We start from the raw sequence: 25358 nt of genomic DNA on the forward strand, positions 1-25358 counted from the left end.
CGCCTTCATTGCCGCCCATGCATCCTATCTCCACTATAGCCATTGGAAGTTGGAGGCATGCCCTAACCTAAATTTTTTGAATTTGAATGTAAATCTAATGTTTTCTTATCTAATTTCAATTGGTTAATCAATCATAATACTTTTTTCGTCTGTTTGCGACGATTTGGAGTGAGGTTTTTTAGAATGTAAGAGTGTTTTCTGGTTATTCATTTTAAGATTTGCAGATCGTTCGGCACTGGCCTACCGAACATTTCAGTTTCGTTCGGTGGTAAGATGTCGAACCTTTCAGTTTCGTTCGGTAGTAAGCTGCCGAACGAACTGAAAAGTTCGACAGCTTAGTACCGAACATTTCGACTGCCGAACGAACTGAAAAGTTCGACAGCTTAGTACCGAACGAAATCGAAATGTTCGGTAACTTACTACCGAACAAAACCGAAATGTTCGGTAGACCAGTGCCGAATGACTTGCGAAACCCTATAACTAAAACCTGAAATTTCAATCTTGAAACCCTGAAAACCCGCACTCCAAATTATCTCAAACATAAAAAATAGGTCTTAGGATGGATTAACTAATTTAAATTTGATAAAAAAAACCTAGATTTGCATATGAATTAAAAATAATTTAGCTTAAGGCATAACTATGAGTTGACAACAATGGCTATGGTGTTGTAGTAAAGTGGTGAGACCACCAACGGCAGATTGACAGTAGTGAGTTGACAGCGACTTTGATGGCTTAGTTGACGGAGGTGGTGATGGCTCCGATGATGATGTTGGTATACAAGGGTGTGTTTTTGGCTAGGATTGGGTGGGCGTGAGGTTGGGGGTGGGGGTGTGTATTGTCTGAAAAGGTTGAGTGAGTGTGTATTGTTTGAATAGATTGGATGAGCTGTGTAAGAGAAATTTTGTAAGATTAATGAGATTTGAGATATTTTAGTAATGAGAGGGGTGTGTTAAAGAGAAGTTTTACATTTTAAAAAATAATAAGAGATGTGTAGGAGAAAAGTGTGTGCAAAAAAAAAATAAAAATGTACAAATAGTAACTCTCTTCTTTAATGGAGATGAAACTCATCTATGTGAGTTCTATCTATACTAGAGAAATGGTATAACCAGCTGAGCTGAGGTAATACAAATAGCAATTTGCTATAAATCTAAACCCGAAGCCCATCCAAAACCCTGGATTGTTTTGCAACTTTAGTTTGTTATAGCTTTTTTATTACATCCTTCTAAGCGCTGAGTAATTTTACAGTTTTTTATTTTTTCTTATTGTAATTTTCATTTCTAATCATGAATTCAATAAATGAAAGTAATGAATATTTGTGGTGTAGACTGTAGTTCTGTTGGGCCGTTTAGGCCATCTTAGCAAAAAAGAAAAGTAATGAAGATATATTTTTTCAAATATATTTTCTAAATACCCTTCGCTCTTAGGCATAGCCCCTACGGCCCCTACCAAACCCAAAATATGGAAAGAGCCGAAAGGGCTCTACAGCTCTACCGGCACTGCAAAAACCTAGTGTCCCACTTATAGGTGGAGGCAAAACTTCTTATCCGAAGTATTGATAGCCACCTAGCCGAATACGTGTAGCATATACCCCATCCCATTGGACTGATTATGTAACATTCAACGTGGGAGTATATATTTCTAAAAATTCCACTACTAACCTGTGCCTCCAGAAATAAGCTTACATAGCAGATCTATGCATGACAAAGAGAACCAGGCAATCAGCCAGCTCTAATATACAGCCTGTTTTGTTTCTGTTTAGAATGAGAGCCAAGAGGATTTGCATCATATCAAATTACATTCCAAGCAATATCCAGTATATATCTCTGATTTATAATTTTGAATTTTCCTTCAATGCTAGAATTCAAAGCAGAATTTTTTTTGGGCAACACATTCAACAATGAAAAGTGAAACAAAAAATAGTTCAAAAATGTAAATATCTGCATGTAGATGGTATATATGAAACTATATTCCAACAATTTAAGTGCATACATCCTACTGCTGATTTGATACTAAAATCATTTGACAAGAACATTAAGTGACTAAACAATACATTCTGAAAATTGTAGAGATGATGTGGCTATTGTCGGAGTGCCAATAATCCCACTCGAGCTAAAATGAAAATGAAGAAAACAAGCCGACAGGAACCACTACAAAGTAATTATTAATACTTAAACCAAACGGAGAAGTTCTATAGAAGCTCACCAAGAGGCAGCTAAAACTGAAAATGAAGCTCGGAGTGGCTGCAAATTTGATTGATAGTGGATCCGAGAACACATAAAAAGGGAATTTATATTTTGATAATTTGGGGGAGTAACTCCACCACATTCTCAAGAGCATTACTGACAGAGGGAAGCGGGTCTCATGTGAACTCCCAAGTCCCACCATAGCTGAAGCTTGAAATTCCAGCATCATGGCTTGTGAATCTTGAATCCGAACACTCTAGGAACATAGCTCTGTGATGCCTTCTGTGGCTTCAGGTGCCCGTATGTCATCAAGAACAGGTGAGGAAATGTACTTCCGAAATAGGCTCCATCAATGTCTAGATAGAGTTAAGTGACTCAGGATTCAGGAATTAATGCAAGAAAAACTAGTGAGCATTGTATTGCACCATTAAAATGAGTGAAACCCACAATGATGTTATAAATCACAAAAGCACATGAATGGTATCCAGATGCTAGCAAATATGCAGCAAGGTTCATGTTTCTAACAGAATCAAGAATCAAATAGCATATAAAAATTGCAAATGACAACATTCGACAAGATATACCAATAAGACAACTAACAAAGTTTTCCCAAATGATAAAACCAAGCTGTTTAAATTAACCAACATTGATGCTTAGCCATGCATAAAGGAAACAGTCTAAGATCCCACTGTCATACCCTGTAAACAGCCACCCACAACATCGTGTAGATGCAAGTGAATTAGATGAAAATCAATACAGAATAGTTTATTTACCAATTTCCTTGAATAAAAGAAAAAGATCAAAAGCATGGTTTCCACCAACTTGCCAGTTTCTAACTTTCAGTTATGATACTTCCGAGAACGAAACCTACTAACTAAATTTTAATAAAAATACCCCCCTAGCCTATTTAAAACAAGAGATCAATGCTTAGCTTACAGACATGTAGAAGCCAACCAGTGAATGAATAAATAAAAACTAAAACTAAAACGGTAGCATAAAAGAAGATTTTGTAAGCAGCATTCTGACAAGCCAGCTGCTTATATGCAGCCAGCAGTTGCAAATATAAGTTCAATAATATAAAGGATACTACCTTGATACTTCGATCGAGGGTAGTAGATATCTTCACACTTGGGGCAGTATATTTTTACAGTGCTTGACCTAGGGATGTCTGATTGGCCAACTGGGAGGCAGGGTTGTCCACAGCAGAAAACTCTCGGGCATCTCCCAAAATCATAGTTCTTGTACTTGTCTAGCTGTAGATCCAATAGCACAATACTAGCCAGTGACCAAATTTTACAGTCATGAAAGCATGAAATTGTCAAATAGACAATCAAGAAAAGAAACTCACCATGGCAGCCATGCCTTTGCTTGTCAAAATATATCGAACATGAATTAGACCATAAAGCATCTCTGCTGCTGATTCAATTAATTCATTTTGTTCTTCCGTAAACATATCACCTGCCCATCTCAACCGATCCAAAGTACCCATCACAAAAGGCAAACAACCAAATGAGTGATTAACACACACAAATATTGTCAAATAATTTAATATTGGGTTGTCTATTAAATTCACAATGTTGCTCTTGATACCCACTCCCAAAAAAGAATCAATGGAAAGTACCATTTATCCTTGTTATTATATTTTCCAAAATTTTAAAAATAAAATACCGGTGGCCACCAGCAACCAGCACCATGTCCAGTGGGCATGGAAATGCCACCATGGTGGGCATGACAATGGGAGGAGGGGAAAGGGGGTGGCAGGGCAGGGGAGGAGGGAGGACAAGATTTGTTTTTTTCAATATTTGCTTCGTAATTTTTTTTTTTTGGAGAGTAAAATTGGTTTTAACATGTTTTTTAAAATGGGGGTTAAAGAGTAGTTTTTGGGTTTAAATAGTATGGTCCTTTAATATTAAGCTGAAGAAAGAATTTTTTTTTTTTTTTGAGGAAAACAGATATTAAGAAACTGAAGTCCATGAAGAGATTTCTTAAGGAAATACTGATTAATCCTATACATGACACAAGTGAATAAACCAAAATATGAGCATGGAAATATTTAAAGAAAAGATTTTTAAAGAAATACAGCATGAAAGCACACATAGAGCTAATGCAAAGAACTTTCAAAATTATAATTTCATAATTACTATATTTATACATGACACAACTGAATAAACCAAAATATGAGCTTACCATGAGAAGATTCAACATCCAAAATTAAATCAAGTGCGTAATCATAGTAAGGTACTTGGCTGCTTAGCCCACAGAGGTTAAAATCATCTTGTATGTAATCATCATCAACTTCGCAAAAAAATTCATTTCCTCGCAAATTGCAAAACCATGAGATCCAAGATGTGTCATCACCATCTGAACCACTAACATCCGACTCTTCACTGTCTGTTTCAGATTCCTCTACAATCAATATAGAAACGTTTCCATTAGTAAATTTATGGATTTTTTTAAAGAGAAAAAAAATTTTATTTACTCAATATATGTACAACAGTACAAAGAAAAAAAAGTGGACGAGGAATCCACAACCAGATTACAATAAGTCAAGATAACAAAAACCTCACATCTATCAAGACAAGACAAAGCATCGAAAGCAAACGAAACGGAAAACTGAGTACTTAATAACTCAAAACACCCCGACTAGCTTTTGCCTCCCTAAACAGCTCCCACCAAAGCTGTACAGAATACAGACAGTGGAGAAAAACATGAATGGGCAGCCTGTATTATGAACTAAATACCGTTTACATATTCTGCTCTTCCAGGAGACAAAAAGCAGCCCAATTTTAAAAATACCTACTAGTCAAAAACCAAACTGCACTAGTATTGCACAAATTACATATTTTAATTAAGTTAAAATGTGTCCTCTGTAACATGCATTACTTGTGATTAGAATTTGATGTTCAAAATCAAGAATAGTGGATCTACTAAATAACAAATTAGTAACATAAAGTACAAGACATATCAAGTTAAAAAACAGTTCGCAAAAAACCACTCATAAGAGAATGAACTTCCAATGAACAAGTTACTCTCTGTATTGACACATGGCTTATTATTTATAGCATTGATCTTTATACAAAAGGGACACATTCGGACTACAAGGACAAAGTTTTCTTAATTTTGAGATAGATCATTAAACTCCAGATCAAAAGGGCATGACAGTTTAATTTCAACAAATGTGATATAACATCAAACTGTATAGTATTGCTCAGAAAAAGACATATCCTACTGCCATGGCAGACTCAGGCAAAGGTTTAACTTAGTTTCCCAAAAGCTAAACAATGCTCAGTAACCTCTGGATTCTGGACCTGGCAGTATAATGGATAGTAAAATCATGTAAAGGGATGGGGCAACAAATAGAACACGAAGTTAATTGGGTCACAAAAGGGCAGAATTTCTTCTATAGATCAGCTTGCTGAAGACACATGACAATGATATTAAATGAGAGGCAGACGACTAAAGCAAACGACATACTAAAATCTTAGCTCTCACAAGCAATAGATTGATAAATGATAGAAAAGTTTTGAGTTCATCCCTATGAATACAACTAACATGTTTCAATCACATACAAATGAAACATGCGCATTATAACAAAAATGCTAAATGTAGGACCATAGAACAAAAATGTTAAATGTGGGATCATTAAACACCCAGTTGATATTATACAATGCAATTTTATCTATCACATCCTCCTCCCCAGATGAAACCCATATCTTAAAACTTTTATCAAAAAGTAAAGCCATTTTGTATTATAAATTTTTTTTTTTTTCTACAATTGAGTTAATGCAACAAAGCAAAAGAAAATAGATTGTAGCGTAACAAGGATGCTATGCAACCATTTGGGGCCATCCCCAAAAGAGCAAAGAATCCATCACAAAAAAAAGTACCAATTGGTACCACAAACGGCACATAGATCTCTTCTCTCTGTTCTTTTCAGAAATACCCACACACAAAAATGATAAAAATAACACAAATTGAGCAAAGAAAAGTAACCCTAATGCCAAAAAAATCAAATAAACACAAGAAAAAAAAATGGGAAAGAAAGAGAAATGTCAGACCATCGGAGCAATTGGTTTTGGCGAGAGAGGCAGAGGCAGAGCGAGAGTCTCTGTGGTGATCAGACGGAACCTTCCCACCCATTATGAGAGGCTTGTTATCCTTGCCGTTGATTGCAGCAGCAGCAGCCCTAGAAGTGGACGGTGAGGATCGCTCCAGCTGCTTGTCCAAGGCCTCGTTGATCCGCTTCCGATCAACGCCGGGTCCCACCTCCGCCGTCTTTGACCCACCAGCCCCTCGCTCTCTGTACATCGCTTCTCCTTCTTCGATTAACCCAAAATTCTCACCCGAGCATAGTAATTTGGTAATTATACCCAAAAAAAATTAAAAACAAAATACAAATTAAATTTCAAAAAAATTAGAAAAAACCTAGGGATTAGGAAGTAGGGTTTTCAGTTTTTGCTTTTTGATTTTTGATTTTGATAACTCATATTATTTTTTCTCTCTCTTTGTCGCTCTGAAATTTGTTCGTGCGGGTTTGGTTTTAGCTACTCTTCTCAGCTTGGAGAGAATAACAGTGCGAGACAGAGACAGAGAGAGCGAGAGAAATCAGAGTCTTATAATTTATATGCGAGGGGTGTTTTGGTAATTTCGGTGACGTCGTTGGCGATAGATTGGCGAACGAACGACAACTCGTATCGTGTGGTTTTTCTTTTGTGAACGAGGGAGGGAGATCTAGTGTGTGATTTTTTTTAATAGATTCTGCAGAGGAGCGAGCGGAAGGGACACGTGGCGGACGATAAGGGAATGTTGGGGAGATCGTCAGGTGGGGCCCGGGGGCCAGAGATATTTTCGCTGTTTATGGTTTTGGAAAAATGATTAATGAATAAAAATTAAAACCAAGTGAGATTTGTCATTTGTGTGAAGTTTGAAATTTTAAATAGAAAGAGAAAAAAGAAAATACATAATATTTTGATTGAATGGAAGGGAGTCACTGGGAATGGGAAATAGTTGTTGAAATTGGGTTGACATTCTTTTCAATCTCCCTTTCCCTGCTGGGAGGAAGGTGGGGCCCATGATGGTAATTGACACGTCATCATGAAGGAGTGTATTTGTCACGTGCTGGAGAAGTGTGTGTTTAAAGAATGCTTTGGGTTTTGGCCCTTTGGGAACCAATTTGGTGAATACTGAATAGTATATTTTGTACAGATAAGCTAGTGGGGGACTGAAGTACTGACTCAATTTGGCAACCTAATAAAGTGTTCAAGGCATGGGCCACTTGCCCAATGGACCCACTTGGCACCGTGGAAGACTGAAGTAGAGAACATGTTTTTCACTAGGGTGTGGGCATTCTATTTCGACCACCTTTAGTGGATAATACTAAATGAAAATGAAAAAGGTATTTAACAATTATCTGCTGAAATATTTGTATTTATTCGACACTTATCTGCCGAACATTGGTGGATATTTCAGTAGATGACCACCGAATGGATATGGATGATTTCATCATATTTTTGCAATAAAGGGTAAAATAGAAAAAAATTTAGACAAAATATGTTAGAATGGTCTGCATAGCCTCACTTTTTTAAAACTTTAATTTTACCCTAAAAATAAAAAATTTCAATTTTATTCGTTGGGTTATTCGATACTTGTGTGTCAAAATGTTTGTGGTTATTCGGCACTTAACTGCCGAACATTGGCAGAGTTTTCGGTAAGTAATTATCGAATGGAAATAAAAAAAACATTCGACAATATTCAGCCAAACATTGTCATTATATTTGGACGTAATCTGTCGAACTCCTTAGTATATTCGGTAGCATGCTGCCGAATAAGTCTGGGTGATTCTATAATTTTTTGCAAAAAAATAGTAAAATAGAAAAAATTTGTTCAAAATATATTAGGGTGGTCAATTCAGCAATGAAGGGTGGTCGGAATAGCCTTCCTTTTATAATATTAAGATGAGTGGGAAAAAAAAATTGTGTATCTATAACATTTTGTGTGTATACTATGAATGGATTTATTATTTCAGTAAAATTTATGATTGTGCTCTCAGACTATTGCACTTATATCAATTTACTCATCAGACTTCTAATTTGAAAAATTAAGTTACTTAACTTTTCAATTTTGCGTATTGAGGTAATTTCGTCAATTTTCTTGTAAAATGATACGAGTAATGGGCACATGACTATCATTTTTCCCTCAATAAAGACCCTTCGTGATGACCATTTGACTTTGTGTAAAAAGAACTTTGGATGGAAAGCGAGCAAATTAACGAATTTAGGCAAAATTGAAAAGTCAAGTACCTTAATTTTCCAAATTGAAAGTCTATTGAGTAAATTTATACAAATGCAATAGTCTGAGAAACAAAATGACAGTTATCTCCAATATTATTGATTTTGGCTCAATATTGGTTCTAGCCTTGTATCATATAATTGATTTAATAAGTACACATAATGTGGTAGATTATGTGAAATTTTAGCACTACTGTTTTCACCAAAATCATCCATTATAATGTGTTTTCCTTCTTAGAAATAGAAAGGAGGATGCATTTACCACTAGAATTTTTAGACTGTATCCATAACAAGTAGTCACTTTGTTCTTTTTTTCTTTGGAACATAACAAATGAACAAGTCACTTTGTTTTTGTGCTTCTGTTGTTTTCATGCATCACTTAATTTGTTTTTGTTCTTCTATTTGGTCAAGCTTGACATCATTAGGTTATAAATATTTAACTACAAGCTTATATTAAAATGGAAACTATTCCAACAATGGTATGTGTACTTGGTGAGAATCACATAATGATCACTTGACAGAAAGTCTCAATAAGCCTTCTAATTCACCCTGTAAATGGACTGCCACTCGAACTACTTGCTCATAAGCAGATCGCATAATTAATCAGCAAACCATCCTAGATTCTCATATGGATTAGCTTCTGAACGTTCGCTTATCTGCAACATGTTCTGCCAGAAAATAACCCTAAAAAGAAAAAAGTTATGCCAGAATACCAAGGAAAATGCCAATTATTTTATTATTATAACTTCATTTTTTCCAATTCTCTCATTTGAGATGGGACCCATGATTATGAGATCCGTGTAAGTGTAACAACCCATTTCATGTGATAGACTTGAAAAGGAAAAACAAAACCAAAAAAATTCTCTCTGCGTGTGATCTAAATCACTCTAGAAGAATTTTTTTTTTTTTTCAAGTACTCAGAAGATGTTAAGGTTGAAAAACCCAGCAAACAACTAAAACAAACTGCTGGTGGTATATATTTTACAGAGAAAGTTGGTGTGTAATTACAACTGGAAAAGTAGGTAACAAAACTCTCTAGAAGAAAGAGTATTTCAGTTTGAGCGGACAGCAAAAAGTACATGCACTTCAATTCTTCTTAATCATCGGCAAAGTACTTATCCTCAGCATCATGGTTGGCTTCCCTCTGCCAGTGATCATCCAATGTCTCGTCATTGTCTATTTTTGTGTAATCTAAGTACTCATAATCTTCTCCTAACAAAAACTTCTGCTGCATGATGAAGGTGAATTGATCCATCTGATCTTGCAACTCTGCGGCAGATAAAGTTGCTTGCTCACCGTGCCCTGCTGTGGAGGTTTGAGCATCATTGGGGGCATCGGGATGATCCACAAGTGCCTGTAAGAGACGAGGCAAAGCTAGAAATGTCAGGAACAGCCAGCAAGATATGCTGTAACAACTAACAAGAGCCAACTAAATAGATAATTAGAAATATTTAAACCATAAAAGAAGCAAAAAAAAAAAAACATCAGAGAAGCATTTTCCACCAAATTGATTGAGAGACTAATTTTAATGTTTCATCAGTAAAAGAATATAGTTATAGAACCAAATATAGTGATGCCAGGTGGATATAACATTGACATAAAACTAACCAAGTAACACTATTACCTTACCCTATTTCTAGTTTATCAATAATTATCTTGGAAACCAACTTGAATGAGATACGAGAAGGAAGTAAAACTGAGCACCAGTTATGGTGAATTTATAATAAATGCTGCCAGCATCCTTGTCATAAACAACATAGATGATAAAGACAGAATGCCAATCAGCACTATAAGGTAGTAAAATATTTTGTAATTACAACAATAGTTAACCAAAGAAGACCAGAGTAAGAGTGATCTGAAACCTGAAGTGCATAACTGTTGATTCTCATCATCATCCACTTTTTCTTTTAACCAAATATCACCATGCACTAAATTTGGTCATTGACATGATATCCCTATCCCATGCAGTCATCTTACTGGCCAAAACTCCAAAATTCAACAAAGAGAATGCAGAAAATAGCCATATTATTTTCATGTTTTATCATGGAATTCAGCAGGAGTATTTATAAAATAAAATTTAGATAAGGAACATGAGACTTTTCAACTTTGCAAGTATATTTTTCACTAAGTTACCTCTGCAGATTGTGTGCTGCCCCCGTTAGCCTTCTTAGCTTCTAGGTCCTCTTCCTCTTCTTCTTCCTCCTCCTCCTCCTCCTCTTCTTCCTCTTCTTGCTGGTTTCTCTCGCTCCCAACCCAATCAATCTCAGCAACACCCAACCTCTGTTGCTCCCTTCTAATCTTTGCAACCAAAATTGCTTCCTCTGACCTCCTCAACAACGTGTCCGACCACCGCTCCCCAGGTCTTGCCATACTCCTGCCACTCGGATCCTGAAACTTCCCCACATACTCATGATGCAAGTATGGCTCTCTCTCCCGCATTGCATCCTCCGAGAAATACTGCCTGTCAAACATCAACTTATTCAGGTAGGCTCGCCTCCGGTTCTTGACTGTAACTGACCTTGACTTCAATTCATCTGATGTTGGACTCATTAAACTCCTAAGATGCTTCACATGCCAATTGATTTCATAGTCATCTTTGAGCGCATCAAACTCCCGGAGCTCATCAAAGGTCAATTTTGACCCATAACGCTCTGAATAAATAAATCAAGAAAAAGGGTATTAGCAAAATTGGAAATGAAATTATTTGAAAGTACCATAAGCATTTCCATCTTATATTTTCTGAGATTGGGATCCTAAAATGATGATAATATCCACTCAACTCGAGGCTCATACAAGTCTTTGGCTTGCTCAAGTGAAGACTACACAAAATATATATATATATATATATATCCTTTCCACTAATTCACTACTTTATAATTTATTGGCTTTGCCACATTAATACAAATTACAACATTGAATAAGCATAACAATTTTCCTTTCCACTAATTCCTTCAGTTTCAGCAACCAAACAGAAATTTAGGGTTTTGAAGAAAAATCCTAAATGAAATATAACGCATACCAAAATAGAGAGGTGGGAGAGATAAAAATAGGGTACCTAAGAAAACGGCGGCGTCTCTCTCGAGGAGGTCGAGGAGGATTTCCTTGCGATGAGAGGGATCGATGGTGGTGGAGTGTAGGGCGCGCGGGAAGTAGAGGTCCTCCAACGACGATAATCTCTCCGATATGCTCTCTATCGCTTCGCTTCTCACTGCCTTCCTCTCCATCTCTGCTCTCCTCTCTTTCTCTCCCTCTCTCTCTGTGTCTCGGTCAGATCTCTCTCTAGGTGAAATTTCTGGGTTCGACGAGCACATGAGAGTCACGTGGGCTCAAAATTAGCTGCCGTCCCTTTCATTCTGAATCTCTGATTAGGGATTAGACATTTTTTTTAATGGATGCTTTAATTAGAAATTTAAAACGAGAAAGAAATTTAACTCAAATTGTAGTCAATCTCAGGCTCTCAGCTAACCGCTTGGCAGATGCATTTTTAAGGGCATATGGAGCTTAAAATCTGCATCTACAACCTAAATATATCATTACAATATAAAAAAATGTATATGCAACTTAAAATACATCTGCAAACTGAAAATATGCATATACAACCTAAAAATGTGCGAATGCATCAACCGAACACTCGGCAGGCTTCGAGCGCTCACTTGCCAAGTGTTTGGTAGTATATTTTTTTTGTCTCTATGCTCGTATACACGGACAGATTGGGCTGAAACTTACTTTTTTAATTAGTTGATTTTATAGTTAAAAAATTTTCAAAAACATGACTTGAGGATTATTTATTATTTTTCGTTTGTTTTTACAAAATGATCTTTTTATCTGGAAAAATCATAAGGAAAAGAAAAACTGGCAAAATCATAAAAGACACCATAATATAACACAAATATGCACGAAAAATTTGGTGTTCAAATTAAATCCATAATTGATTGATACAATAATAAACACAATATTTAAAGGGTCAGGCTACTTTTTTTTTTTTTTAAGATAGTAACATGTTATCGATGATTTTGTTTATTTTTTCTCTTATAAAAAAACCATATAAGCTATAATTTATTTTTTGGGTTTTTTTTTTTTTTTTTATAAATACTTATGCTTGAACGGTCCATTTGCAAAAATATAGTGGTGAATCAGTCTATTTTAATGAGTCGAGTACTCGACACTATTCACCAAGCGCTCATCATTGTTGGTGAACATGAAAGAACCTATATGGGGGAATATGAAAGAAGTAAAGCATTAATAAAATTCCAATTATAACAGCAAACATTAATAAAATTTTAAGATACATGCATGAATTTCTTATGTATGAACCTTATCCCAACGTTCTATGAATGCAACAGCGCCTTATCTGCATCATATAAGGACTTAAAATATGAGTTTTGGAGATAAAATAAAAACCAAAAATGATGCTCAATATTAATTGAATGTTGTCTACCTTTAGGGCATGTTTACTAAACTAGAATCGGAATGAGAATGAATCAAAATGAACAGGAATCAGAAAATCAGTCATTCTCATTAACGTGTTTATTAACCGTTAGGAGTGACAATGAAAATAAAGTTAATTTCTATAAACATGTTCACTAACTAGTAGGAATCAAAATAAAATGAGTTTGATTACTAAAATGCTCTTATACAACATCCATTATATTTTTTAGATGCTATTTATTAATCACAATTTTTTAAATGATAAATATTCATTTTACTACGATTTATATTTCTATCAACTATTTATTAATCCATTATATTTTTTACAATTTTAATATTTTTATTTATTAATATTCACAATTTTTATATTTTTATTTATTACTCCATTTGCTAACTATTTATATTTACAATTTTAATACTTTTTACAATTTATTTCTATCAACTATTTAATATTCACAATTTTTTAATCCATTATATTTCTATACTATTTATTAATCATAATTTTTTAAATGATAAAATAAAGAATATTTTTTATTTTTCATAAAGAATGTAAGGGCATTTTGGATATGAAAATTTTATTATGATTCCCCCTCCCTCATTCCAGACCCTCCTAAGGAATCTCATTCCCCCAAAATTAAGAATCTCATTCCTGATTTTGATGGGCTCCACATGCATTGCATTTCCCCTCCAAATTTAGTAAACAAGGGAATGTGAATCATTCTCATTCCCAACTGTTAAGTAAATAAGAGAATGTGAATCATTCTCATTCTCAATTTTTAAGTAAACACATGAATGTGAATGAGAATGCTTCCCAAATATTAGTAAACACAGAAATGAGAATCATTCTCATTCCCTTGAAGTAAACATGCCCTTACTTCAATTCTTCTTACACCAGCCATTGTCTCCTTTGAATCCCTAGCCATTTGAGATAATTGTCCAACACAACATAATTATCATTATGACAACATATGCGCTAATAATCACAAAATTTTGTAGGGTTTGATTTTTTGTTTTTTTGGCCAATGTAGGGTTTGAACTTTAACGGTGAGATTTCTTTGATTTTCGATAATTATTCTTTTAGTAAAATTCATGAGTTTAAACAAGTTATTCATTTGGGAAAAAATTTTCAGTTAAGATTGCAAAAAATATATAACAGAAAGACCAAACTGAAAAAATTGAAACCTACCAAATGTGTTTTCGGGCTTAAACAAAAGACAAAAAATGTTGTTTACCCATTTTTTAGCTCCGAGTTATGGCCAAACAAAAAACAAAAGCTCTCAGTCCGCTCACCTGCGTGGACTCGTAATTACCCTCGTCCCAACTGCCATCCGAGTCACCTTTCCCCAACTCAGTCTCCCACATACAATTTCCAGCTCCTGAAACACACACACACAGACAAAGACAGAGAAATTATTAAAACCAAAAATCCAAGCAAAACCCACAGCGATTTTCCCCGAAAACCTCTTCCAATGGATTATTCAGAACAACACGTAGAAATCTTCGGCCCAGATGACGAAGACGACCGCAATAACCAAGATGGGACCCACTCATCCTCACCATCATCTTCCTCCTCATCGTCGTCGTCATCATCTTCATCGTCATCGGCCTCTTCTTCATCCAACGGCAGCGATGGAGGCGAGTCCAGCAGTGGCAATAGCCCAAGCGCGAGCAGTGGTGGTGGTGGTGAAGAAGATGTAGAGAATGGTGAGGAGGTTGCCAACAGAAAAAGCAATAGGGGTTATTTTGGGGACGAAGACAAGGATCTGTTTGGCTCTGATAATGAAGATTACTGTAAAACCCCTGCTACTAGTCCTTTCCTTATTCCTGGTAATTACTTATTTTCTTGGTCTAGTTTAATAAATTTTTTGGTGTTTTTGGTTGCTTCTTTGGTTGTATTGATGAGTCTTACAGGATGCTTAGCATTCTGGTGTTCTGGTTGCTTATTGGATTATATTGATGGTTTTTGTAGCATGCCCAAGTGATTTTCTTGGATGGGTAGTTTGCATTTGGTGATTTGGTTACTTATTATGTTGTATTGATGGGTTTTCTAGCTTATCCAAGTGGCCTTCTTTAATTGGCATTATGCATGTTGGTGTCCTACCCACTGTGTCTTTGGTTATATCCATGGTTTTTGTAGCATGCCCAAGTGATTTTCTTTGATGGGTATTTTGCATTTTGGTGATTTGGTTGCTTATAAGTTTGTGTTGACGGGTTTTCTAGCTACCCAAGTGGACTTCTTTAATGGGTATTTTGCATGTTGGTGTCCTATCCACTGGGTTTATTTTTATTTCTATAATTTCTTTTTTTAATTTGTTGGTTTTGTGACTGTAATGATCGTTTCTTTGTGTGCCTTTTTGCTTTGTAATGCAGCAGATGTTGGGAGGGATTAATATTTGATACTTGTAGGTTGGATTTTTTACCATGCAATATTGTTTAGCTTAAAAGATACGAGTTGTTAATGTTTCGGTCTGAATGCTTAGTTTGCTACTCTCTCTGAATTGTTGTTAGTTTTAAGCTTCATACTCATCAAACTATTCTTGGCAGTATTGCCTGTGGTACGCAATACTAATAATCCGGGTAGAGGGAATTTTGGGCGTGGTCGTTGGCAATCTGGGCATCAAAATGACAGAGGTGCAGGCCTCCTTCCCCGACCTGGACCGTATCCACAGAGGCATAATTACGGTTATGGTTCAAAGTTCTCAAATGGTCGTCATGATGAACGTTTTGTTTCGGAACTAAGACTTTCAAAGAGCGAAGAAACACTATCAAGAAAGATTATTGCATTTCAGGAAGTAAGTCAAGTGATTATTAATTTCTATGCTATTTTTTCTTACTGTAAGTCAAGTACTTTAAGGTTGATTTATTAATGTGCACGGAAACTGTCACAAAATCTGGATCATATATATTTGACTAATAAAGATTTTTTATCTGGGGAGTCTAATTTCAGACTGATTAGTATATTCCCTTTCTATAAAATAATTCATTAAGTCGTGCATTGGTTTTTGGTTCAAGTGATGCAAGTAGCATTCATTGGATATATCTGTGTCAGTATGGTAAATTGACTTGTTGATCAGTCATTTAACCCACATGTTGATAAGTTGTCCACGTGGACTGGCTGTTGCATGCTGTATAAATTAGTTGTTTTTGTTACTTTGCTAATTTGCTAATTTTATCCAATAGCCCTGTGAACTTGCTTGCTATAGTCGGGTTGAAGGTGGAGATGTCGTCTTTGATGATACCAGCTTGGTAAACTTTCTGTAGCTCGCTTTCTGAATGGTCATCCTTTTGAGGTTTTTCTTATATATGGTAATCCAGGCTGATTGTTACTCATTCATATTGTTCTTTATTCCACATTATTAGCGGCTTTTCAAGCGTCTTATTACTGAAGACATTGGAGCTGATCTTAATGACGGTTTTGATACTTTTATTGCGAAGAAAGGTATTCTTTGTGTCTGAATTTTTGCAACTATGTGTGATTTTGAGATATGTAATTGGGTGAGATATGAATATTGGAGTTAATTTGTTTTTGTATTTCTTCTGGGTTTTGCATATGAGGCCTAATCTTTGCATGCAAATATGTGTTCTTTTCTTTCTCTTTTTCCCCTCTAAAACAGATTTGGGCTCTCAAGGTTTTGGCGACCTTCTTGCCTGCATAAGAGACAAGAATGTTCCACTTCAAAATAATATTCATTTTGTGGTGAGAAACAAATTACACTTTAAGCATTCTGATTTTATCTCTCATATTTAGTTTATTAACTAATAAGTTTTTTCCACCTTTTTTTTTTTCTCTTTGACAGACTTTCCGTAACAATCTCAATAAGGTATCTGCTAAACCCTTTGCATTATTTTGTTCTCAAGATAATTTTCTTTGTCAGGTTCACCAGATATCTTGGATAAAACAGTGAGTTATGTCATGATTTGACATGTTTTTTCTGGTCAATTATGATTGACATGTAATGTGCTGTAATCTTGGATCAGAAGGTATAAATTTCAGCAGTAGAATGCACAAACCAGTTATGAACAGATCTCTGATGGCTGTTTTTAGGGGATGCATAAGTTACTGGCAAATTATCTTTATTATACACACACACACACACACACACACACACTTACGGTTATATAAGAACCAGATTGTGTATAAATAACTGAAGGATAGGGTATCCTTCGGAAGAAACATACTAGAGACTGAAAACTGTAGAACACCATAGCTAACTGTTTATTATTAATATTTCAACCCCTTGTCTTTTAAGGTTTGATAAACAGATTTTTTTTATTGTATTTCAAATGCTTCTCTCTTTTCTTTAGATATTGGCCACTGCTTATATTCGACACGAGCCTTGGGAAATGGGAGTGCATAAAAGGAATGGGGTTGTCTATCTTGATGTGCATAAACTACCTGAAAGGCCACAAAGTGAGTTGGATCGTCGAAGGTACTGGAGTTTCATATTTTCTTTTCAACACTTCATATGGTCTTTCTAGGATGATAATGAGTATGTTCTTAGAGTAATTGAAACGGCTTCCCTGGTTTAGGCAATGGAGTTCTTCAGCCTAATAGATTTATGAATGAATATCAATGCTTTCAAACCTTTCTACTCAAATTGTACCTGAAAGATGGATTAGAAGCCGACTGTTTTCAACTTTTCATTATGAAAGGGGAATTCTGATAAGGAATGCCATAGGCTAAAGGTGTTGCTAATCTTTCTGGGAATCTATAATATAATACTGGGATGAGGGTAAGAATTGGTGCAGAAGTGATCTTAAAATTATTGAGGGAGATGAAATTTTTTGATAAAATACCTTAGCAGCTACTTTTAATCGACATTGGTTCAAGACTCCTAAACATGTATAGGTGTGCATCTTTCCATCGTTGTTACTATTCTCATTTCAGGTGTGCTTTATTTAATCTTGTCTTTTCAACTTAGGTGTTACTGGGGATATTGTTTTGAGAGTCTTGCCACTGAAGATCCAGGAAGAGGTCATGGAGAACCGATACATCATGTTGATGCCAATATTGAATACTGTTCTGTGATCAAAACCAAACTAGGGGCTCATCGTATTCTGATGGGTGCTGAAATGGATTGCTGCGATTCAACTGATGATGGAAGGAGGTTTTATGTGGAGTTAAAGACAAGTCGTGAGGTTGACACTCTTTTTTCTGCACCCTCATGTACCATGCAGTTTTTTTTATTCTCTGAGCTTTCTTACCGTACTACTTGTAAATTTCTCATTCAATTTTGCAGTTGGATTATCATACTGAGGAAAGATATGAGAGAGAGAAGCTCCTCAAGTTTTGGGTACATTTGGCTTATGATAAATTCATATATATGTTTCTCTTCCATTTGTACATTATTTACTGTACTGTTTTCTTACCTAGAAATAAGTTTGTGCTAGAGATTGACATGCAAAGTTACAGACTTTGTTTGTATTTTAGTGTTGTCTAGTTTTATTGAGGAATTGGGTTTTTGTCATTGTTTCTGATCATTTTCCTTTTTATATTTCAAAAATCTGTTATTCGTAAAAGAGTTAACTTGTCTACTATATTTGCCACAGATCCAATCATTTTTAGCTGGTGTTCCCTATATCGTCATTGGATTTAGGTAACCCCCATTTCTGCTTAAACCATTTACTTTCTTACTGGATAGACTATTAATTGTACATCAAAAAATTGCTTATGTTTCAAATGGTTTCAGTAGAAACAGAATGGTCTGAATGGCTTATATGTTAAAGGGTGCAAAAGAATGGTAATTCCTAAAATTGACATAAATACTAGCGAATTCATAGAAGAATGAGAAACATCACAACCTGACATGCATTGTATATTTCATTGTGCAGTTTGTTGCTCCTGGTAGAGAAGTGGAAATTCTTTTTAATTTCTGCTCTATAAATTTAGATCTGTTTTAAGTATCTTGTTTTTCATGCAGGGACGATGCAGGTAGACTTGTACGCACGGAGAGACTAAGAACCAAAGATATAACACAGAGAGTGAAAATGAAGAACTACTGGCAGGTGAGTTTTGTTTTCTGAGAAAAATTTTATTCAAGAAATCTGTCAGTATCATTGGTCCTATTAGATTGTCAAAAGAAATACACTATTTACTATGCGAACCTGAGCAAAAGCTGTCTCAAGGTGCACATGACAAGCACCATTCTGGTGATAGTATGATTTTTGAAGTTTATTGCTTGTGGTTTTCGCGAATAAATGTCTGTTTGTCACTTCTAATGAACCTTGTTGGCAGGGAGGAGTTTGCTTGGCATTTGCTGATGAGGTATTATGCTGGCTCTATGGAACAGTCAAAGAGAGTGAGTTTTAATCTTTATTATTCTTTTCCCTTGAGTTCAATTGGTTGCTCTCATGAGGAAAATAAAGAAGTTAGATAATCTTATAATGGTAAATGCACTTTTAGTAAAGTTTTTGTTTCTTGTTTTCTTAATTAAAGAAATAGAGGGGAGAAGGAGACGTGAGAGAGGAAAAGAAAGCATATAATGGTTTTTAACATTAAAACTAATCGGTTCTTAGTTTTAGATCTATCTATTCTTCATCTTCTCTTTCATCTCTCGTCTATATCTCTTATTTCTCTCCTCTTTCTCCCTCTAAAGTTTAAACAGAAAACAAAATGTTGTTAAAAATGGGCCTTTAATGGTAAGATGATGTGATCTTTTGAAAAAAAATAATGAAAACTTTCTCAAAAACATTGACATGGCAGCTTCCTTATCAGACTAAGTGTATTGCAAAACTTCTCCTGCACTTGGTGCATGAAACATTGAGGTACTACACATTAATTGTATTTAGAAAGGTTGACAAGGCACACCACATGGGCATTTTAAAACTGAGAGATATACTCTTAAACTCACTGTATATATAAAAGTTCTCTTACAATAGCTTTCCATAGCTGAAGTAGTTATGAGATTCGGGTTTCTGTTTAATGTAAACAATGTTTTCCTCAGCAATCAGATGTAGCATTTGTTAAATAATCTGTGTGCTATTTTTGCATGTGTGGCTTCAGATGAAGATTACATATTGCAGTTTGCTCCTCCTTTCAACCGTTTGGAGCTTCTACAGGCCCAATCTTGCCCAGACGCAATCACTAACCATGTTATGCAGTTGTAGACATTTATTGACGCCCGCTATATATAATTGAAGCAATAGACAGAAGTGGGGTGGGGGCTTAAATCACTAACTGCGTTTTTTCCTTGTTTTTTTTCTTCGGATTAGTTGTAATTATGAAGCACAAAACGTGCTGTCATCTTATGCTTAGCTACCTCAAAATGGTCGTTGAAAATTGCAAACCGTTTTCTTTTTCTTTTCATAGTAGAGTAAGACCATTACAGACCACAAAAAGGTAGTTAGACCATTGTAATTTGGCTGAGGTCACCAATTCTGAAAATTATGTCTAACTTCTGTTTTTTGTTTGTTATTTTCTGATTTACAAGTGTAAAACATTCTCAATGGCCGAGGTCACTATAATTTGCAGATTTTTACAATCAAGAGATTCAAAGTATTTCCCACTTTATTATTATTATTAATAGCTGAAAAGAATGCAAATTATTTACTTCTCAAATTCGCACTTCGTGTCAATGCACAAGTTGGTTTCTCATTCCCCCTTTCCTCAAGGCAATGAAATTTATCTTCTCTATATTGAAGATGAGCCCAAATGAACTCCATGGATTCCAAGTTACATGAACCCGAATGGCTGTGCGTTTCTACATCAACCTCTCCAATGGGTTCTAAGTTCTAACTTGTACCAGTTTCCAATCTCAACTAGGATGATATTCTCAATGCGTTCTAAGTTGATTGAAATGTTACTTTTCTCAAAGATTCACAGTCAGCTACATACAAATCTCTACTCTTGGAGAGAATTCCTTCAAGTGTTTTGTGCCTCTTACACTTGAAAAAAAAAAAATAGTGGATCGAGCCTTGTAAGACATCTGATGCAATTTGGTAGGTTACAAATTCGATTGAAATCGTCATCAGAAACATTGCAGCTCGAAAGACTTGATTATACTAAAGGTGTGGTAAAGAATCCCAAACAATTTTTGGTCTTCTGCTTGACCATGATTTGACCTCCCAAGTGGTTGAGAGCTAGTAATCGATGAATTGGAATTCCATCTGCTTGATGTACTTTGAGAGATTGCATTATCCTCATGACCTCCCATGCAAACTCAATGAGAATTTATTTATTTATTTATTAAACAATGGTTTCTTCATGAGATTTGAACTCAGGACCTACTCTGACAAAGAGAAATTAAGTGTCATCCACTAAACCAAATGGTCATTGGTAGAAACTCATTTACATTTAAGCAACCAGATATATAGCAAGTGTTTCAAGAAATTTTAGCATAGAAATGTTCTTTGGAAGCTTCCTAATGTTTTTGCAACCTTCCATATTCAAGTAAACAAGTTTCTCTAGTTTTCTAATGGATTCATGGACATCAACCAAGCTTGCACAATTTTTAAGAATTAGTCTCCTTAAACTGAGGACTTGTGAGAAGTCAGCGATTTCGGTAAGGCTATGAGATGGCTGAGATCAAGGATCTTCAGTGAAAAAAAAAAATAGGGGAAAGAGGGTGAGGGGTGAATTCTTACATCTGTATAATTAATTATTCATGAAAAACTCCTAAAAGAAAAAAGTGTGTAGAGTATGCAGGTCCCCGTTATTTCAGTTTGCATTTTTCAAGGATCGTAGTTCCATTAATGTCTTAATCAGGTCAAAATTGTCAAAATTGTCTACTTCATAGCCAATCAGGTGGTGTCACGTCAGTATTTTCTATCTCGATTTTGACGGATTGGACCTGATTGCGACACTAATGGAAACACAATCTTTTAAAAAAGCAAATTGAAATGACGGGAACCAATGTGCGACTCAGTCATAGTACAGGGACCAAAAACGCCTTTCGGCCAAAATGTAAAAAGTGCTGCTACATGTACACTCATTTCCTTCTCACTACACACCACACACAATTTCCTCTTACACACTCCATATAATTTTTTTAATTTTACAATTTCTCAATAAACACCCCTAAATTCCAAAATACCCACACCTACACAGAAAAAAAAAAAAAAAAAAAAACACACCAACAGCCAACCCAAATCCCGACTCCACCCTGCACACAACCACCAAAGCTCCTCCTCCTCTCTCTTTCTCTTTCTCTTTCTCTTTCTCCTTTTCCTTCTCTTTCTCTTTCTTTTTCTCTTTCTCTTTTTCCTTCTCTATAGGGAGGAGGAGTGCACCGACCGCCGGCGATGAGAGCGGCGGCGGGGTGGCAGGAGGCAGAGGTGGGGGCTGGGATATATCGGAGTATAGGGTGGCAGGAGACATGGGTGGTTTGTTGTTTTTTCTTTTTTTTTGTTTTTTATTTTAAATAATACTTGTCCTTTATGACAATTTAGAATTGAGGCAAACTTGTAATTTTCTAAATTGATAGAGATGAATGTATAGTGAGAGAAAATAGGCTGTGCATATAGCAGCACTAGCTCAAACTAAAAGATTGATTTAACTTCAAATTAAGAATAAAATTATTTTGTTACACATTCATAGTTTACACATGATAAACCCACTCCCTTAAGTATTCAACACCTAGTTGGATGAACATAGGCAAGAAACGTATCATCACTTTCAAATTCAGCCATGACTTCCTCCTCCAGGCTAATGTATGCCTCTATTCCACCACCCTCTTTGGTGTCCATGATTTTTACCAGGTTGTTGAAGGTCGGCGCCACCCATGTAGGCCTCCTCCAACCAAAATCAGTATATGATCATAGAGAGGAAATTTGCAAAATCAATAGGTCTGTGAGTGAGTTTGAGTGGAAACTGAGGCTTTTAAGATTCCAACTTCCCACATTAAATATGACCAAAAAACAAAAAAAGAGCACTTCCTAGATTAGATAATACAATAATGTAAGCCCGTCTTTCTCTTTACAACGTTGGTAACTCAGTATTCTACTTATTAGAAATAAATGAGATTCCAAGTCAGTAATAAGTCAATCATCCTAAGCTCACCAGATTTACTCACTGAGCGATTGCATAGTGCATATATCTAGTTTGTTTGTTTGTTTTTTTTTTTTTTTTGTTACAAAAGGAGGCCAAGGAAAGAGGCCTATAGGGGTGAAAGGAAGGGGGGGGGGGGGGGGGGAGCGGATCGAAACCGATGAGCTAATAAATAAAATTAAAACCAATAATTCTAGACTCACCAAATTATTCACTAGATATGTTTACCAAATCACATGTAATAAATGAAGCTCAAAAAAAAATGTCAGATTTGAACAAAATTTTGATGAACAAATTTTGTAAATGTAGGAGTGCTCTAAATGAAATAATGTTACTTCAATTGATAAATAAAATTTGTAAAACCAGTCTTAATAATATGATACAATGTAAACATACTAACTGGTTAATGTCCTTAATATGTTAATCAACCAAAAGCAAATAAATTAAGATAGAATAACCACACTATCAAATAATTTTGATGGCAAGGCAAAGTTCTACTTTCGGATCAAGGATTCTTTGGAAAACCTTAATGATCGAACACAATTCTAAAGATATCATCTTAACTTTCCTAATTTTGATATAATTGCATCATTATTATTCGATTTTATCTTTAGATATCTCGATAATGTCACCAAAATAATTATTTTGCAAAATTTCAAAAAATATTCATTCAACCACCTAATAAAATAAACGGTGTAAAATTGTGACACAAACATATCCCATATAGAAGAAGACACAATGTTGCTCACTAGAAAGAGCCCAAAAAAGCCTTTTTCTTGCTTGCATATTCAATGCTTTCTATATATAAAATGACATTCTATGTGTTTTGGCTTAAAAAGTGATCCCCTATGCCACGTAGGCAAGGAGCTTCGGGCATGCCACCATCCACGAGGGACGGAATCAAAACAGGGAAACCTCGGCCGAGAATGGAACTGGGCCGAGGTTTAGGTCAGACGATTGTGGGCTGAGATTCAGCAATGACTCTCGGCCGATGCTTTTTTCTTGCCTAGTCTAGTGCTAAGACTTCGCTTAATTTGTGTGGAGTTGGACTCTGTGTGTAAATTCAAAAGTGGTTGATAATTTTTCCTAACTCAAACTCAAATTAAAGCAAATAACTTGAAGTGAAAAATAAGGGAGATGTGATGTGGGTGAGGTTGGTAACTCATGGTAGTTCTTACCACAAACACCATATCCTTAACCCAATCATGTCATTTTCTGTGAAAATAGGCTTTGAAAATAAAAATAATAACCAAAAGAAGAACTGGCAGAAAACAAATCTGGGAAATAACTGGCTTTTACTCGTTGGGTAATAACTAAAGTCTAAAGATAGCAACCTTTTAAATGCCACTAAAAACTTGAGAGCTCAAAAGAGTAAGAGACTAGTCAAACATATGAATAAATAAATGTGCATTCATACCAACAGTTCAAGAAAATAGCAAACTTCTTTCTTATTGTTCATAGTTGAACATTCACACAAATGGAAAACGAGAAATATAATAAAAGCTATTAACTGGTAAGTGACAAAAGCATTTTGCTCTTGCAGAAAAAAGGAAATACTAAAGAAAGAAACCAATGGTCTGAAGAACAGGTAAATACCAACAAAGATGGTGATAATAGGCTGACAACTACCTAAAAGCTTTGAGAGAATCGGTTTGAATAGGCAATGCTTTTGAATATTCGGAAGAAGTTCTTGGGATTTGAGTTTTATTTTTTGGGGGTTGTTGATGATCCTTCAATCTTCTAAAAAGTTCTCTTTTCTTAGTCTTGTGGCTAGGATTTTTCAAGGTTCCTTTTCAGATAGGCTCCACATGTAGGGTCCATGGAATCCCACTTTTCCCTTTAAGCTCTTTACCTAACCCTGTATTATGCCAGCTGTTCCTTTTTCCACGCTTGTCCTTTCTATGCCTGAGACAGTGATATTTGTTGTGCTGCTTTTCAAAGTTTGTCTCTTGGGTGATATCACTCTTTATTCCTTTTGTCCCTTGATTTGCTTGGCCAAGAATGTTGGATGGCAAGTTATGGACGTAGCAAATAAGTTGAGGCTGAGAAGTGGTTTTCTCGACCGAGATTTTGACTATCTTGACTTTTGTGATCTTCTTTCTGGCTCGATTTTTCAAGGAGCGACACGTGACAGCCTTTTTAAAGCCTAGTACTAACATGATTAGTGAGAGAATGGGTGAGACATGGTTTGTGTATTTATGAGCCACCATCATCTTTAAATAACTATATAGAGTTAAATATAATAATTGAATGAGTTCTATTATAAAAAGCAAATCTTAGCTATTGGTAATGATTTTAGTTGAAAAGTGACCAAAACTTCACCTCTTATCAAATACAACAACAATTTAACCTAACTTTTATCAATACATATTTAGTTTACTCCAATTTCTTACATAAACCAAAACATTTAAATCAATAAACATTATTATTTAAAAAAAGTGTCTTATTATTATTATCTAATGCAACAAGCATTAA

The 25358-nt window shown here is 35.4% G+C and overlaps 3 protein-coding genes across 4 annotated transcripts; 1 reads left to right on the top strand and 2 right to left on the bottom strand.

Annotated features, from left to right (window-relative positions):
- Positions 1–1917: 1917 nt before the first annotated feature.
- Positions 1918–6763, bottom strand: CKB2 (casein kinase II beta chain 2). 2 transcript variants are annotated; one of them, XM_086257268.1, is made up of 5 exons: positions 6242–6763; positions 4371–4589; positions 3532–3641; positions 3271–3436; positions 1918–2539 (listed from the first exon to the last, which is right to left on the bottom strand). In XM_086257268.1, exons 1-5 carry the CDS (start codon positions 6489–6491, stop codon positions 2409–2411), a joined length of 876 nt encoding a protein of 291 aa, XP_086113394.1. In that variant the 5' UTR covers positions 6492–6763; the 3' UTR covers positions 1918–2408. The 2 variants fall into 2 exon arrangements, with proteins under 2 accessions (XP_086113394.1, XP_086113395.1); XM_086257269.1 differs by having other exon boundaries at positions 3274–3436; positions 6242–6758.
- Positions 6764–9418: 2655 nt separating this feature from the next.
- LOC147273630 (coiled-coil protein) lies at positions 9419–11772 on the bottom strand. Its single transcript, XM_086227724.1, has 3 exons — positions 11526–11772; positions 10604–11121; positions 9419–9824 (listed from the first exon to the last, which is right to left on the bottom strand). The coding sequence occupies exons 1-3, from the start codon at positions 11692–11694 to the stop codon at positions 9567–9569; spliced, it is 945 nt and encodes a 314-aa protein (XP_086083850.1). The 5' UTR covers positions 11695–11772; the 3' UTR covers positions 9419–9566.
- Positions 11773–14180: 2408 nt separating this feature from the next.
- LOC147273631 (glycine-rich protein) lies at positions 14181–20404 on the top strand. Its single transcript, XM_086256599.1, has 13 exons — positions 14181–14725; positions 15443–15690; positions 16079–16144; positions 16259–16337; positions 16513–16595; positions 16696–16719; positions 17204–17328; positions 17821–18037; positions 18139–18192; positions 18449–18495; positions 18820–18904; positions 19134–19197; positions 19902–20404. Exons 1-13 carry the CDS (start codon positions 14368–14370, stop codon positions 20003–20005), a joined length of 1554 nt encoding a protein of 517 aa, XP_086112725.1. The 5' UTR covers positions 14181–14367; the 3' UTR covers positions 20006–20404.
- The last annotated feature ends 4954 nt before the right edge of the window (positions 20405–25358 follow it).

This window comes from Dryas octopetala, chromosome 9 (genome assembly GCF_963921425.1).
Source record: "Dryas octopetala chromosome 9, drDryOcto1.1, whole genome shotgun sequence".
NCBI classification, from domain to species: domain Eukaryota; kingdom Viridiplantae; phylum Streptophyta; class Magnoliopsida; order Rosales; family Rosaceae; genus Dryas; species Dryas octopetala.

Coding starts and splice junctions, on each gene's coding strand:
- CKB2 (XM_086257268.1), bottom strand. CDS start 6,491: ATGTACAGAGAGCGAGGGGCTGGTGGGTCAAAGACGGCGGAGGTGGGA. Junction 4,590..6,241: donor CAAAACCAATTGCTCCGATG/GTCTGACATTTC, acceptor TATTGATTGTAG/AGGAATCTGAAACAGACAGT. Junction 3,642..4,370: donor GGATGTTGAATCTTCTCATG/GTAAGCTCATAT, acceptor TGAGATGGGCAG/GTGATATGTTTACGGAAGAA.
- LOC147273630 (XM_086227724.1), bottom strand. CDS start 11,694: ATGGAGAGGAAGGCAGTGAGAAGCGAAGCGATAGAGAGCATATCGGAG. Junction 11,122..11,525: donor AGACGCCGCCGTTTTCTTAG/GTACCCTATTTT, acceptor TTATTTATTCAG/AGCGTTATGGGTCAAAATTG. Junction 9,825..10,603: donor GCAGCACACAATCTGCAGAG/GTAACTTAGTGA, acceptor CGTCTCTTACAG/GCACTTGTGGATCATCCCGA.
- LOC147273631 (XM_086256599.1), top strand. CDS start 14,368: ATGGATTATTCAGAACAACACGTAGAAATCTTCGGCCCAGATGACGAA. Junction 17,329..17,820: donor AGTGAGTTGGATCGTCGAAG/GTACTGGAGTTT, acceptor TTTTCAACTTAG/GTGTTACTGGGGATATTGTT. Junction 18,905..19,133: donor AAATGAAGAACTACTGGCAG/GTGAGTTTTGTT, acceptor CCTTGTTGGCAG/GGAGGAGTTTGCTTGGCATT.